Source organism: Musa acuminata, chromosome BXJ1-4, assembly GCF_036884655.1.
Source record: "Musa acuminata AAA Group cultivar baxijiao chromosome BXJ1-4, Cavendish_Baxijiao_AAA, whole genome shotgun sequence".
Taxonomy (NCBI): domain Eukaryota; kingdom Viridiplantae; phylum Streptophyta; class Magnoliopsida; order Zingiberales; family Musaceae; genus Musa; species Musa acuminata.
The window spans coordinates 12,209,292-12,225,660 of record NC_088330.1 but is presented as its reverse complement, the minus strand read 5'-3'; the positions used below and the strand labels follow the sequence as shown (position 1 = coordinate 12,225,660).

Below are 16,369 nucleotides of genomic sequence, written 5' to 3'. Positions count from 1 at the left end.
CCCTTAGATATATACAATGCTATAATTATTTAATATATGAAACAGAAGAAATAGTGACAATATTCTAAAGGCCGACACCATCACCATTATATGCAAATATCATTACATCTTGATGGCTGTGACCGTCCCCCCTTAGTGAGTCATTTAATTCCATTTGATGGAAGTAATGAATCAACTATAATCTGTCCAAGTGTATAACAAGAAAACAATCATATTTATGCATAAAGTAGCCATGAATACTTGTGGGTTAAAGATGAACATGTTCAACAACCATGCAGAATATGATTCCGGTAAATGGGCCATGCAACTATGATGGATGACAGCTAGATTGTTTTGAATTTTCATAAAATGATTAACTTTTTTTTCCTATTTGTACAATTAAAAGAATGTGAAATGTCTTGGTGGAAACCTTTATAATGAAGAAAACTTGACAGGTGTAATTTTCAAGTAATTATTATCTCCAAAAAGCATGTATGATATGCATGCGCGATGATTAAAGTACTTGATTATAATTGCTTACTTTATTACATGGATGTTACATTCATTCTTTCTAATGTTTTACCATGTGTAACAGTAAGAAAGTGGTGGTCCTTTCTATTGGCTACTTAAGTTTTCACATGTTTAATCTTTGTTATTTGAACACCAAATCCAGGGTTTTGTGAACAAGCCACAGTGCAGTCGTCTGTTTGAAGAATTAAACAAATATCGGTAAGAAGTACTCCTGTACTTGTGGTCAGTCTCACTCATTTTCATCTAAATGTCATTGGGTAACAAATATCATGTGAGAACTTTAGACTATTTTGCTAATGTAAGTGTTGATATATATACAATTTTCCTTTTTTCCTGTAATACTAGAATGCTAGAATCAATGTTTGCCGTACCGTACCATACCGACGTTTTGACCTGGGCTCGGTATGGTACGGTATCGGTGTACCGAGCAGTACATCAGGGCGTACCAAGCGGTACACTCTGGTGTACCGAACAATTTTATACTTTTTCATACTATAGCAGTGCTACAGTATAGTAGCACTGTAGCGGTACCGGGCGGTCCGCGTACCGGTAAATTATCGGACCGGTACGTACCGGTAACTTGTCGGACCGGTACGTACCGCCCGGTACGACGGTACGCTTCGGTATGGCAGACCTTGGCTAGAATACTGAATATAGTTCATGTATTATTTTTTAAAAAAAGGTACTTGGTGCACAAGGCTCTAGCCAATATGAGGTTTGGGGAGGGTCGATATATGTAGCCTTACCAATAGAAAGATGCTGATTTTGTGACTCGAATGAGAGAGGCTGTGTGCTTAACTTAAATCTTTTATTGGTCATAAAGGAGCAACCTTATTATTGTCTTTTTACTGGTCACAACAGAGCAACCTTACCGTTGTAACAAAGGCTTGCCCTCAAATACCAAGAATTGTAATTTTGGTCTGTACCGGTGTACTGAGCCCTACTTGGTACGATACATACCGAGGTGTACCTACGGTACGCCCAAAATCATCAAAAAACCTCCAAAAGTATACAAAAAAAAAAGAAAAAAAAGTTAGATTAGGGTTTTTAAGTTAGAAATAAATATAAATTTAGTATAATTTCAGTAAAAATAATGTAAATTAGGAACGAATAGTGCTATATATCTTTTCTGGGTTTTGAAGAGTAGTTTTATGGTACGTTCTGGATCGTCCTTCTATTAATATTGAATTATCTACAAAAAAATTATTTAAATTATTAGATTACTTTTTATACAACTTAAACTTTACGATTAAAATGAATTAAATAATAAATCAATGGATATACTTGGTTCTATCATAAAAAAAAAGACAAGGCTCCACGGGCGGTGGATCGAGATCCTCAACCCTATATATCTGTATATTAATATGATATGTTTGTCGGACCCAATTCTAAAATTGATCCCACGACATAGTATACTAAGACACCGTTTGCTATTGGTATATCAATATGGTGATGGTCGTAGTCTGATCATCATGAACAACATGTGTCCGAGGCGGCTCCTAAGGAATGGACGAATGTGGCATGTATTAATGCGGACTATAGAAAATGTCAGAACTTCTACTTTCACTATTGATCTACTACTCTGTATCATATGATCGATCATCGTACTATTGCTCGAAGAAGCATGACCAATTATCATCGTGCTGTTGTTAGCTGTAAGATTCTCCATAATACGACGACTATGAATATGATGATCTAATCCATAAATTAGAGTGTTCTTCCTCTAGAAAGAGAGTACATACCACTTGATTAGAGTATTCTTCCTCTTAATCCTCCCAAATTAGTCTTCTAAATTTGATCTAATCTATAAATTGTAGTCTTGTTGAGTTTAGGAGAGTGAAAATGTGAAAATAAGTGAGAGATATGAGTGAAAAAAAGTTTGAGAGAGTTTAAGAGATTGAGAGAGTGAAATAAGTTAAAGAGGGGGGAGGAAAGGGTTTAAAAACCCTTTTCTAAGCCTCAAACGGTCAAATTGACTATTTGAAATAGGGCAATCTCACCCCTTAATCAATAACGATCGAAATATGATAGTTAGCGACTTGTACTGGTTGGTAACGGTCGGATTTCGACTGTTACCACCTGGTATAGACCTTATATTGCCCGGTACAGGGTCAAGTGATCGGTACGACTCGTATCAGGTGGTACGCATCGGTGCAACAAACCCTGTCAAATAGATTAAATTTTAATATTTGACAAAAATTTGATGGACTTTGTTTTACAAGTGATGGATTAATTGCATGAATGCAACATTTTCAATCAGAGTAAATGATGGGGATTGTTGTTCTAAAATAGTAGATTGGCCTATTATCAATAGCTTGGCTCACGTATTTTAAACACGTGGGTAAGACCATTTCTTAATAGTTATTTAGCTTATAAATCTATCATTTCATGACAATTGGTATTAAGGCCAACCTAATGGTTTAACACAGCATATTTTTTTATTACTTTGGAATCGGTGCTCATGGATTGTTCAAGGGGCACATCAAGCTGCTAATATGGTGCTATACATCTCACATTTCTTCTACTAAGGATAATTCTGTGTTATTTGTACTGTTTTAAATCTTGATGAGGTTGTCAATGCTATATGATGTGTTATTCATACTGTGTTGAATGAGGTTGTCAATCTTTTAAGTGGGAAGTAATGACACCTAATAATTCCACATTAGGATCGGATGATGAGTATGATTAGTATATAGGACTAGATGAAGATTGGTTTGGCAAATTCACCGTTCTTCTAAACAATAATACACTTCTGTTGTGTGGCATTATATTCAATTATTGTTGCCATGCTATATGATTCTTTATATCTTTCTTAGGTCTTTGCCAAAAATTTCAGAAGAAGATTTTGAACTGATATTCAGTGAGCTTGATGATAGTGGTGACTTCAAGGTAAAAAATTTCCTCTATCTAGCATCTATTGATGCATGCGTACACATATATTTTATTAATTAAGAGATCTCTTTACCTAAAGCAAATGCAGAAACGTATGATTTTTGATGAATTCCGGAAAAATGCCATTTCTTAGTTGCATCAAGATACCTGATCTATTTACTGTTAAGAAACTGGTGAACATGTACACAGTTTAATTTAGCAGGAACCAGAGCAATTAAACATTATGGTTTGCTGGTGAAGTGCTGATATCATAAAGTGAGGGTTGTAGAGATTTAGGCATGTTTTGAGAATTTCACAGGGAAAAGTCTGATTCTTTTTATATGTGGAAAAAAGAAATAACGTGGAAAGAGGGATTGCAACCTACTAATCTTTATTGGTCTGTATGGCTTTTCCATTCTTCCATCCTCATGTTCATAATCTAACTTGAATAGATAATTTGTTGCAATCTATTCTTGGTTTCCTATGAGATATCATTACTCACTTCTGCCTTCATATATGCCAGATTTCCACATCTTCATGATTTTTTGCATCGCATGCAACATAACTATCTAACTCAATCTAATTTGAGTCAGCTGAGACCTATCAGATATAATATTCAAGAACTATCTGTATGCACATCATTACTATCTACACAAGTACGTTGAGATACCTTTCTACATGACTTCCTCGAACTCTATTTTTGGTGTACAAAGACTACATTTTTCTAAGATGTAAGACCATGTAACTGCCTTGAGCATTTACTTACAGTTGACAGATCGAATGATTTAAAAATGTATTGTATGTCAATAAACCAATATGAGAATAACAGCTGAATCATCATTAGTTATTTGCTATGACACTTGATACCTAATTTAATGTGACATTAGATCGTTTGTCGTGGCAACTTCTTGTGCTATAACCAATAATTAGTGTATGCTGAACTCTTAATTTGTTCATTATAATTTTCTTGTAATGACAAATCTATATTATCAGTTTTGACTTTTGATATTCTCTCAAGACTTAGCCATCTAAAAATTCGCTTAATGTCACTTGTCATTCTCAGATTAATTTGGAAGAATTCACTGATCTTTGCAATGCCATCGCATTGAGGTTTCAAAAAGAAGCATCAGTAAGTCAATCTTTTTGTACTGTTTTATTTAAGTTCTATATCTATGCATTATAAAAAGGATTTAGAATTAAATAAAAAATATTGATGAGATGCTGAAAGTTACTGAATCAGGATGCTTGTTATTGTCTAATGCTATTTTCTGTTTGCAGCCATCATGGTTTGAAAATTACCCAACATTTTACCGGTCACCTCCTTGTGAAAAGTTCAAGGCTTTTGTTCAGAGCCCAATGTTTGGATACATTGTGGCCTTTGTGCTTGTAGTCAATCTAGTTGCTGTTATAATTGAAACAACGGTATGTCTACTGATATTTCTTTGCATATTAATTTATTATTTGTGGTTTTTATTTCCATAAATTCATATTTTGGCTGAATTCATCTAACAATCTACTGTCTAAAGCTTTTCTATTGAATACATAGTTTGTTTAGTTTGGAAAAATTGTATATATGCACTTGTTAAGGTGTCTAGCCTTTAAAAGTTTTAATTACATCATTTACATGTATACCTGTGAAAGTCATATTGTTGCATAGTTTTTGGGGATATATTTGCCAGCATAGAACTTTCATATTTACATATTAAAAGGACATATGTGCAAGAATCTAACTTCAAACTTAGATGGGTCAGTAACAAGTTGGGAATTTTCAGGAATATTTATGCTTGCACCTTGTAGTTTCACACCTGTATTCAATCTGTTTGCTGCACACATCGCTATCAAGTGATAAATGTGTGCTGTTTGTTACTGCATATTGTTATTGCATAGTTTCCTCTCTTTCATAATTATACTTTAAATGGACAGCCAACGCATGAGGCTCCTGCCACTGCTAGGTTTCACCTGCAGGCTATATTAGAATCTGTACAATCGATTCTGAACAATCTTCCACTTTGTGAACATCATGATAGCAAACTCTAAAACCTTGGATGAGTCACCAACTTTCTAAATAAATCAATGGTCTGTGGATGAGCATGATAAGAACCACCATCCTAGATAGGGATCCAAGGCAAGGACATGGATTGGCATTGCTTGCCATATCCGATTGATAGGACATGTAATTAACAACTCTATGTACGATATAAATAGGATATCTTAGATGCTTCTGTTATCTAATTGTGTTCTATCATTTTGTCATGAAAATAAATTTAAATTCATGGTAACTATAGTACAAGCAAGGGGTAAAATTTTTTTTTGTTGTTGGAATTTATTTTATGCCAATGTTATGGATGATTTTGTCTGCCACAGCTCGACATACAGAACAGCTCTGCCCAGATATTTTGGCAAGGAATTGAGTTTGTTTTTGGTAAGAGTTACATGAATTCCTCAACTGCACCTTTTTAGTTTTTTCCATTAATTATGTGAATGATTCTTATTTATTATGTGAACAATTGTTTTTACTTATTAGGTATGCGAATAATTTTTTGCTATTCTTATTGTTTCAATTCTTGGCATCATGACCATGCTGCCTCACTTGTTTTCCATTTGACATGGCTTGGCATTCTAATGCTTTTGACAGCAGTATTATAAGTATAGTTTTGTTTTCGAAGGAAAAAAAAAACTGGTGGGATAAACCCCACCAACAGAATTACTGAGATTGAGTACATAGGAATCACCTTGACAAGGGTCAAAACTTAGAACATCTTCAAGATGATGAGAGAAATCATTTATTAGGTAAAGGCCCAGTTGATTAATGCAAGTAGTTGTTATACTGTGCTTGTTTCATATTGTTGATCAACCTATTTCTAATTTTCTGAAAGCATTCTTCTGTGATATAATTTTAGGAATTTGGAAACTTCTGATTAATGGCAGCAACCATTGCACTATCACATCATAACATATTCACACATTTTAGGATTCATAAAGCTCAAATCAAGTTTTAAAATTAATGGCACTACCACTGATTGAGCATCTTGAGATAGCTATATTGTGCAAATGATATATGTTGGAGGATGCATTATCAAAAGTAGTGTGTTGGTCAATTTTACAGAACACATTGCACATGATTTAACAAGCGCTCAAGTTAGTTTTCTTTTTGGTTAACTTTATTGTTCTTTTGGTATTTATTGCAAATGATCATGTCAAGTTGTCAACTTTAGCTTCTGATCAAGGTATAAAAAACATAATATACAGATTTATGGAAAACCAAGTGTATTTGGTCTTATTGGTAGACAATATGGAATTTTTTCAACTTGAGTGAAAGAACTATAGGGTAACTGTATGATACATTATGGTTTACATTTAGATAAAAGACCATGTTAGTCGTTATACTGTACTTGAAGATCAAATAGCTAATTTGATGACTAAAATATGGAAATCGGCATCATTATGTTTTATTGGTTTTAATGAATGTAGGTTCAGGGGCATAGTCTTGGTCAACTACTTGAAATTTTGGCCCAATTGGAAATTTGTGCTTACAATGAGCTGGCATTAGCTAAACACCTTCAGAACATTTTCTCTCTCATCTTTGTGTTTTACCCATCTTGTTATTCTAGTTACACCTTACTTACCGTGCTTTGTGGGCTTTTTCTTTAAATTTTTTTGGCTTCCATGTTGTAGATTTCTGACATCAATATTTCCATTCAGCAATTAGTCAGCCTTAATTTGTTGGATTCTCATTAAGTGCATACTATCTTACAGGGTGGATTTATGTGTTGGAGATGGCTTTGAAAATTTTTTCATTTGGATTTGATGCTTATTGGATGGATGGACAAAATCGATTTGATTTTGTGATTACATGGATAATTGGTAAGAATATTTATGCAGCAACTTTGGCAATCATTTGGGCGAATTTTTTGTTTATAGTCAAGCGTTGATATATGGACTTGTCTAGTTAACCATCAACCTTAGTTGTAATGCAACATTACTGTTGATTGATTATCATAACAAGTTTTCTTTTGGGTTCTTTTTGTGCACAACAACAACAAGAAAAAAATAGCTTGGTGTACGAGGCTCCCACCAATATGGGGTTTGGAATGAGTTGATGTATTGTACGAGTACAACTATAATGTTCCAAGATGAAAACTCCAAACAAGGATTGCAATTTTGTACTTGTGTACTGTACTGATCCTTAGCCGGATTGACACACGTACAAACCGTTTCCAATACAATCGATTAATTTCAGTGTTCTGACATATGGTATACCAGTATGTATCGAAGAGGTAGAAGAAGAATAAGAGGTGATGGTGGGGGAAGAGGATGAAGAAGGAAGAGGAAGGAAGAAGAGGAGGTGGTGGAGGAAGAGGAGGAAGGAGGAAGAGGAAGATAGAAGAGGAGGCAGTCAAGGAAGGAGGAGCAAGAGGAAGGAAGTGGAGGCACCTAATTGTTCAACTTTGTAAATATTTCTTAATCTCTCTTAGTGGTATCTTTGAACAGCCATCCATCGATTTCAACGTTCTCATCTTAGCATTATGATCCATAAAGCATAGATAGCCTTATATTATGATGCTTGGATTCTTTTGTCCGCTATAACACCTGCGTCAACATTACAGAAGATGGGTGTTCATATAAGGTTTTAGCTGGTTTCCCTTACAGCCATTCTAACTCTGTTGGACTCTTGGTTTGGTAAATTCAACCTACTCTGTCACCTACTAAGAAGAAAAGGAACAGCTGCAATGACTAATGAAAGCCAAGGAAGAAGAAGAAGAAAATAAAAAAAGAGAGAAGAAAGTCTAACTCTGTTGGACTATTATATTAATTTGGTCAGTTCCAACCGGTCTGTCACCAATGAAGAAGAAAAAGAGCAGCAGCTGCAATAACTAACCAAAGCAAAAGAGGAAAAAGAGAAGAGAAAAGGAGAGAAGAAAATAGGAGGAGAAGAGAAGAGAATAGAAGATACGAAATGAAGAGCAAAAAAAGTGAAGAGAAGAGAACAAGTAAAGTACCTAATTGGTCTCATAGTCACAAATATAGTTCAAAAATGCATGAAAAGTGAAAAGATTTAAATGTATCATTATAGGTTGCTATGTCAACCTTGATTAGACTACAGTTGAACTTAGACTTTATCCCGGACTTGGTCAATTTAAGTGTGATTGTACTAACACGAATGCATCAGATCCTATTTGAACCTCAAGTACAAGACTCTAGGAATTCCTGTACAAGATTTCACTGAACACTCTTATTTGTTCACTTATTGAACTTCAGGATCAAGTTTGAGTCACTTCCAAAACCTTTTAAGTCATCACATGCTTCTGCCAAATTATCAACTTGTCTTCAGTGAGTAGTATTTGGTCCATCATTGCCTTTTGTGAGTTCAAAAATCAAGTCAATTTTTTAAAACAATTTGAATAGCATTATGGCAATTAAACTAAACTGAATTAGATGACTCAAGGTGCCGACGTTAACATATCTTGTTTATTAAGATTATCAGTTTTAAGTTTAATGACCTCATGAATATAGTAAGAACTAGTTTTGTTTAATTGAAGTACTTGTTTGAAGACTAAATAATTTAGCCTGCATATTTCTATTTGAACAATCTTTCTATCTCTCCAATTCCAGTGCCCCAATATCTGTTTATTGACAGTTTCATAATTCTTATGAAAGTTTGCTACTGACCTATTTTTTTAATTCAGACATGTATAATGCTATTTGTTTCTTCTTGGTTTGATAAATGCCACTCTCATTGTCATGTCTATGTGAAAAATGTGCTTGGTGTCTATATTTTACAGTTGTTGGAGAGACTATGACATTTGCCTTCCCATCCGTGCTTCCTTTTCTTTCAAATGGCGAATGGTAATGTCAGATAATTCCACAGATTCTTATTGTTTAGCTACCATTGTCATATTATAAGAAGACAGAAATTTTAGATCTGTTAAACTTTCATCAAGTATGATTGAATTTGGGATTAGTTTCATTTTCTGCAATTCAACAAGCCAGGCTGTTTATTTAACATACAAGAGTCTACAACTGGGAAGTGAGGAGAAGAGGTACTAGGACTAAAGACAGCAATGGATGGAACTTTTCTATGACTAATAATGTGAATAAAAGGAAATCTTCTTCCTATGGAGCTAAACCTCCATACAACTATCCCTCACATCCCTGTTGGAAAAAGTGAGGATTGAAAATAAAAAATTCTGTAAGTACCTATAGATGAATATTACTTGTCTAGCCTACTAAAAGGAAAAATGTTTGATGATGATACCAAATTTTTGAGAAAAGAAATTGTGTTTAAGATGTTAGAGTGAGGAAACTTTTGTAGAAATTGATATCCCTTCCTTGTAAGATTCTGGGGTTAGGAAACTTCAGAGTACCCTTTGCTTGAGCCTATGGGTCCCTATTGGGAAATATTTCAAACGTCAAAGTTCAATCATCATATTTTGGTAGGATGTCTAGCTTGAGAACTGTGCTACTCTTGCTTTAGAATTTTAATTTTGTTTATCACAGCATCTTTAAACCAAATATTGCAGTGTATTACACTCAAACTTGCCCTCTTGTCTTTTGGTGCCTAGTTACTTCTTTTGCTCTTCTGTAATTCAGTGATTCCTACACCTTATCACATGATTGTCTGTCCTCATCTTCTCTAATGGATTGGATAATGTGTCTTCTTTGTTGCTAGGTTTACTATGTTTTTATCACATTATCTAGAATCCCATTTACCCTATAAAACCCAAGATTTTATATGGTCGTTTATTAGTCCTAGGGTAATTTTCACTGAGGTGCTGGTGACAAAAGGTTAAAGGAATGATCCCTCCTGTGCGATGTGTGGAAACCAAATTGATTACAAATGATATCCTCTTCTCCAATTTTTTTGTGGTTCACCCTTGGATTTGGCATTAAACTCCTGTAAATAGTTTCCCCTTTATCTTATCTTGAGGGACAATTGGAGTCTGGAGACTCCACTTGATCACATGATATTAGAGAATTGGTTGTGATATCTTTGGAATGATTTTCTTTTTTGCTTATTTGGAAAACTAAGAACAACCAAATCTTCAAGGACAAATTAGTCATTGTCATGGAGCTTCTTAAGAAGCAATACACCTGTCATTTCATGAAAGTAAAAAAGAAAGGGCAGTCTGAGATAAAATCTCTTTATTATCTATTAATATTGGGTTCTCTTTATTTCTATTTTTTCTCTTTAACATATTATATTTATATAATTTAGTAGGTACCCTCTTTCTCTTGATATCCTGTTGTCAATGTTGTATACATGAAGTATAATTTAGCATGTATACCTTATATAGCCTTGCTGTGGATGTTTGCTGCAGTTTTTGCTTATGTATATTTAGATCTTAAGAGGCCTTAGAACTGGGATATTTTGCCATTTAACTGCTTCCTAAAGTGATAATAATGGTTATTTCTTCTTCCTTTTTTTTTGCTAACGTATTGATGATCTACTTGTGATTACAGGATTCGCTACCTTCTGATTGCAAGGATGTTGCGCTTAATAAGGCTTCTACTACATGTCCAGCGCTATAAAGCATTTGTTGCAACATTCCTAACTCTTATTCCTAGTCTGATGCCATACCTAGGGACTATATTTTGTGTACAATGCCTTTATTGCTCACTTGGAGTACAGGTATACATTCTTGTTCTGGACTCACAATCATTGGCGAAGCTCCATTCCTAGTTTGATGCCCTATTTTATGTTCTACGCATTTATTGCTCTCTCAGATTTACAGTATACTTTTTACTTGTCCTACACTTGCAAATATTGCACAAATTTACCTTTGGAGGGACTAACTACTGGATTAAGCAGAATGTGTAGTTCCTGTATTTTTTTTCTTTTGTTTAATAGGGAGATATGAGTATCACATTAGTAAATGGAAACACTATCACACTAAGTATCATATAAGTCAACGGAAACACAATTACACTATGTGTGCAAGTCATGATATTTTCTATCAAGTTATAAGGACTTTTCTTGAAGAAACCTACTTGACCAAATCACCAAATTATAAGATCCATGTACCATATAATGTGGAACAATAAAAAAGAGGGTGACAGAATTTGGGATATGAGAAAAATAACTTCTTTTCTTGGGATAACTTAGAGCTTAGAGTTAAGGTCCATATCAATATATGGATTCCTACGGGCTAATATAGGAATATGCCTCAGAAGCTCATTCTCCTCTCCTTTAATAGATGGTTTGTACATTACAGACCTTAAGTATCAAAACACTAAGACACAAATTACAAAACATCATTAATTAATGGTGCCTTATAAGTTGGCAGTTTGCAATTATAAAAGCTTGTAAATTGTGGCTTGAAACTTGAGACAATTTTTTTTCAATACTGTCATTAATCCAGATTTATTTTTTTTGGGGCAAAGCCTGCAAAAATAAACAGGTATAATTTGAGGGCTTATAAGAAAAAGAAAGAGAAATCTTCTAACATATATGTCAGTGTCAGTTTGAGATTAGATTTTGATCCACTCTGGTGCTGCATCACCATGGCAGTTGTAATGTCATTATCCTGACTAACACTATGATATTGGTATTTGGTAGTTCTATACGAAGAATGATTGTTTCGTAAGGGTTGATCACTAACTTTCTTGTACCAACTGACTGCTGTCACCCACTTCTGGAGACCTTTCCACATCCATAGTAGCAGACGCACAATTATGCATTTGCATATGGTGTGTAAAATTAAACATGATAATGATGTTTTCTTTACAACGGCTGCAAGTCCTTTTCTTTTCTTTTGCTTAAATGCACAAGCAAAATGTAGATATGCGTGGTTCTTCACTATTAACTATCAATACAAAATGTTGACCGAAAGAAACTTGTAAAAACTTGGTTAGGCCACCTGTATGGTGCTAGTTGTACTCTTGCTGTTTACAATTTTTTGGTGAAGTTGAATGCACAAAATTCCCTTAAAAGATCTCTTGAATATGAAATTAGCGTATTAGTTGTTCAACTATGACTTGAAAACTTACTAATGGTTGTTCTTACTTTCTAGCTGTTTGGTGGAATCGTAAATGCTGGAAACCCTAAACTGGAGATGACTGATCTTTCTGATAATGAGTACCCTTCTGTTCCTTTTTCTATTTTTTACCAAATTAATTTCAAGTACTGTATATTTAACAGGATGTGGCATATTTGCATATTCCCTCTTATTCTTGTTTGATATTTTACTTCAATTGACATAAGCATTTCCTTGGAGGCTTGATTTAGTTATATTACCAAAATTTATCTTGCTTGCTGACTGTTTTTCTTGATGTATTATAGCTATTTGCTTTTCAATTTTAATGACTACCCAAATGGAATGGTGACATTATTCAATTTGCTAGTGATGGGAAATTGGCAAGTATGGATGCAGGTATACTTTTTTCATAAGAAAACCCTGTTATTTAGATGCATATATTGACATATTATTATACTTATTTGTCACCAAGCACCAAGGCACTGTTTGACAACATACGCATTGAGAAAATATTCACTCCATTTCATCTCGGCTTCTGAAGTTTGGGGACATGAAAGAGTTTCAGAGAAATATTTACTCCATTTTATTTTGGCTTTTGAAGTTTGGGGACATGAAAGAATTTCAGAGAAATACTACTTGGAGTGGAAAGAGGAATGCAAGGTGTTCCAACAATGACCATACATGATCTCTAACATTGGTTCTCGCCCCGTCTCAACATTGGGACTTGGCACATTTCCATTTTTCCCTCTTTATTATTCATTTGTGGTCCATGGATTCTACATAACAGTGCAGTAAATGTGAAAAAGAGAACATGTGGAAGTGGAGATTAGTCATGAAAATCTGTTCACACACTTCTGATGAATTGACTTTAAGCTATGACATTGCCTAAGGGACATCCAAATTCTGCAAACCAAAAATGCCAAGTATAGAATATCTTTTTCTGACTGCTATTGAAATGTCTAGGATAAGCTGATAAGTAATATATGGTCTTAAAGCAGTTCTCCTAGTGACATGCAACAAATTGACCACTAAGGGTCTAACTGAATAGAGTATGTTAGAAGAAGATGCAAGATAAATGTACACCCGAAGTATTCTCATTACTGTGTACTAATTGTTCAATAGTCTGTGGATAAGTAACTGGGAATAAACCTGTATATACCTTCCCATTAAACGTAATTTGTCAGAAGAAAATAAAAATGACCAGGTTGTCCATTACATAAATGTTTCATGACTCATTTTATTCAAAGAAACAAGCAAATATCTGTGTAAAATGTATATTAAAATACTCTTGTCTAATTCTTACTGAATTAATGCATTTAGCTATATAAAACAAAAAATTGTGTAGCAAAGGTAACTTTCAAGTTTGATGTATCTTCATATATGATCAGTGTTACACGAATGACATAATTGTATTTCTAGTATCAATTGACACACTGATATGAACACCACTACCATAATTTCTGCAGTGATCAAACTTATTCTATATCATGATTCTGACATGATGGATGGATCTCTTATTTTATCAAATTTATGCCTAAAAGAAGAATAATGATCTCTGAACTCTGACATATTTCATCCATGGAATTATGAAAATAAGTTTTCATAAGATCATAAATGGTGTTATTTTGTGAGTTAGTTCAACAAAATTTTACCTAGATTATTACACCAATAATTGGAATGATTACCAAAAGATGCATTTTCCACCATGAACCGATGTTTATTTTTCAAGCGGATTCAACAAAGGGAGAAGAGAATATCTTGTACATATCTCAGCAAGTCACTATCTTAAAGAAACTGCCAAAATCCCATTTGCCTGAAAAGCAAAAGGAAACTGCTGAAAGATAGCTCAGTCATATCAATGTAATGGTTTCAAATTTTAGAGGGGAAAAGCTTATTAGATAAATAAGAGAGATGATCTTGTTTGGCAATAAGGAAGCAAGTGTTGCTGCGATGTGGATGGTAATATAGGTGTGGGTTTACTTCTTACTCCAATAAACAAATGAGTGGGGCAGCTTTGGTGATAGGTACAATTAATTAAAGTGGTTTGGTCCATGCACCGGTTAGAAGACTTCAGGTGTTTCAGTTTAGTGGTGAAAGGATAGGTAGAACGAGGTCTGCAAGAAACTTTGTGAGAAACAACAAAAAGGGATTTAAAAGCTATTAATTTGCCTATTTATGCTTCATGATAGCTCGATAACATAACAAGATCCATGTAGCTGACCTAAAGCCCAAAGAGTTGGGATGTTGGGAATATGCTGATAGATATGCTCTTGGGCTTCATGTGCTCAAGTGTCAAGTATGTCTTGATTTATGCTGTTATCTATGCTTTTCTCAATCTACATATGCCAAAGCTTTGACATTTTAGCAGTAATTTCATGAACTTGAATGTTGTATTACTAGCAAGTAGCAAGTGCTTATGACTTGCTTTTCTACAGAGCTACAAGGATTTAACAGGAACTTCTTGGAGTCTTGTATACTTCGTCAGCTTTTACCTTATAACAGTCTTGCTGCTTCTTAATTTGGTGAGCTTCTTATGTAAATTTGTTAATGTTTGCGGCGCTATGATTTTGGTTAATGATTATGTTATTCAAACCTTAGGCATCTAGATTTCATGTTCTTCATGTGTGATGGGTCAAGTTTTGAAATTTTACTATTGTTTTTTGGAAAAGACCCTGATGCCTATTTTTCAGTCATAAAGTTCACTTGACTAACAAACTCTTAAACCAATTTCTAAAGTAGATATAATTCCTTTTCTGACTGTAGCAAATACTTCTGCATTAATATTATTAATTGGTTATCAATGAACCATAATTCAAAGGCATAAAATCACTCTTATCAATATTTTACTTCAATGATCTTTGCTACATTTTCTAGCTTGGGTGTTTTGTAATACAATGGAAACATACTTCCTTATTTTGCTGGTATGTGTTCACCAGAAAGTTAATGGACCTTTCTCTGCTTAAGTGACATTGTAATTATCTGAGCCATTCACCCACCATGGGCATGGGTGCCAAGCACTTAAATCCAATTTCTCTAAGTTGAAAGTGTAAAGACTTTCATGAAGTTTAAATTGCATGGAAAAGAGTTACCTTTACTTTTATGAGAGGATCTTCTTAAAGCTGAGGCCACCTCCATTGAGAATTTGACAATATAAAATGCATATGGACAGGACTAATAAGTTGTTTTTGGACCATATAAGATAATATATCAAAAAGTTAGTTGGAGAAGGATAATTTTCAGTAAATGCAGAAAGTTGATGTTATCATAAGTTGAATGGTTGAACCTTTTCTCAAGTTATTTATATCTGTTCTAGAAAATACTTGTGATATTTGTTTGTGTATGTTTTTCGCTATGCTTGTCTTTGATATTTCGAACTGGTGATTTGTTCCTTTCCTATTTGACTTGTCAATATGCTTCAATTCTGGCATAACAATTCCTTTCATTGTTTTATGTACAAATCTGGATTAAACTACTATTGTTTCCCTGAGTTCAGAAACATGTTATGCTCAAATGTGCAATTCGATGCCAACTCTTTTAATAGTTAATATTGCTTATAAAATCTCCATTTCTTTACATTGGCACTTCATGTCAAATTTAAAATCATAAATAGGAGAGTGGTTTTATTTTTTATAAGAATTCATCTGCATATCTGCTACAAAGACCCAACAATATTATTTGACTGCTTACCTGTGGTTCTTTTTGGACCCGCTACATCTGGAGAATTTCCTGGGTTAAATTCTTGAGCACCACCTGCACAATGCAAACCTAGAACCTCTTTAGTTGGAAGATGGGAATCAACTACCAGGCTATGGCCAGATTGGTTTATGTAGGAAAGCCGTTGATGACTGACATCATCGAACATTTGCTGTGTTTTTTTTCAGGTTGTTGCTTTTGTATTGGAGGCGTTCTTTGCTGAAATGGAACTTGAATCAGCCTCTGAACCTCAAGAGGAAAAGGTATTTACACATCAAGTTGTTCTATACCTTATAGAAAAGAACAGAAATACTCTTATA

The 16,369-nt window shown here is 34.1% G+C and overlaps 1 protein-coding gene across 3 annotated transcripts in view; it reads left to right on the top strand.

Annotated features, from left to right (window-relative positions):
* The window catches only part of LOC135649436 (two pore calcium channel protein 1-like), a 32,464-nt gene that overhangs the window by 9,419 nt on the left and 6,676 nt on the right, over positions 1-16,369 (top strand). For all 3 annotated transcript variants that reach the window (XM_065167781.1, XM_065167774.1, XM_065167790.1), the window contains 12 exons: positions 653-708; positions 3,327-3,399; positions 4,445-4,510; positions 4,660-4,803; positions 5,746-5,803; positions 7,138-7,245; positions 9,165-9,228; positions 10,843-11,011; positions 12,393-12,457; positions 12,662-12,752; positions 14,792-14,878; positions 16,238-16,312. In XM_065167781.1, the coding sequence (XP_065023853.1) occupies positions 653-708; positions 3,327-3,399; positions 4,445-4,510; positions 4,660-4,803; positions 5,746-5,803; positions 7,138-7,245; positions 9,165-9,228; positions 10,843-11,011; positions 12,393-12,457; positions 12,662-12,752; positions 14,792-14,878; positions 16,238-16,312 (1,056 nt within the window). The remainder of the gene's footprint in view (positions 1-652; positions 709-3,326; positions 3,400-4,444; positions 4,511-4,659; positions 4,804-5,745; positions 5,804-7,137; positions 7,246-9,164; positions 9,229-10,842; positions 11,012-12,392; positions 12,458-12,661; positions 12,753-14,791; positions 14,879-16,237; positions 16,313-16,369) is intronic.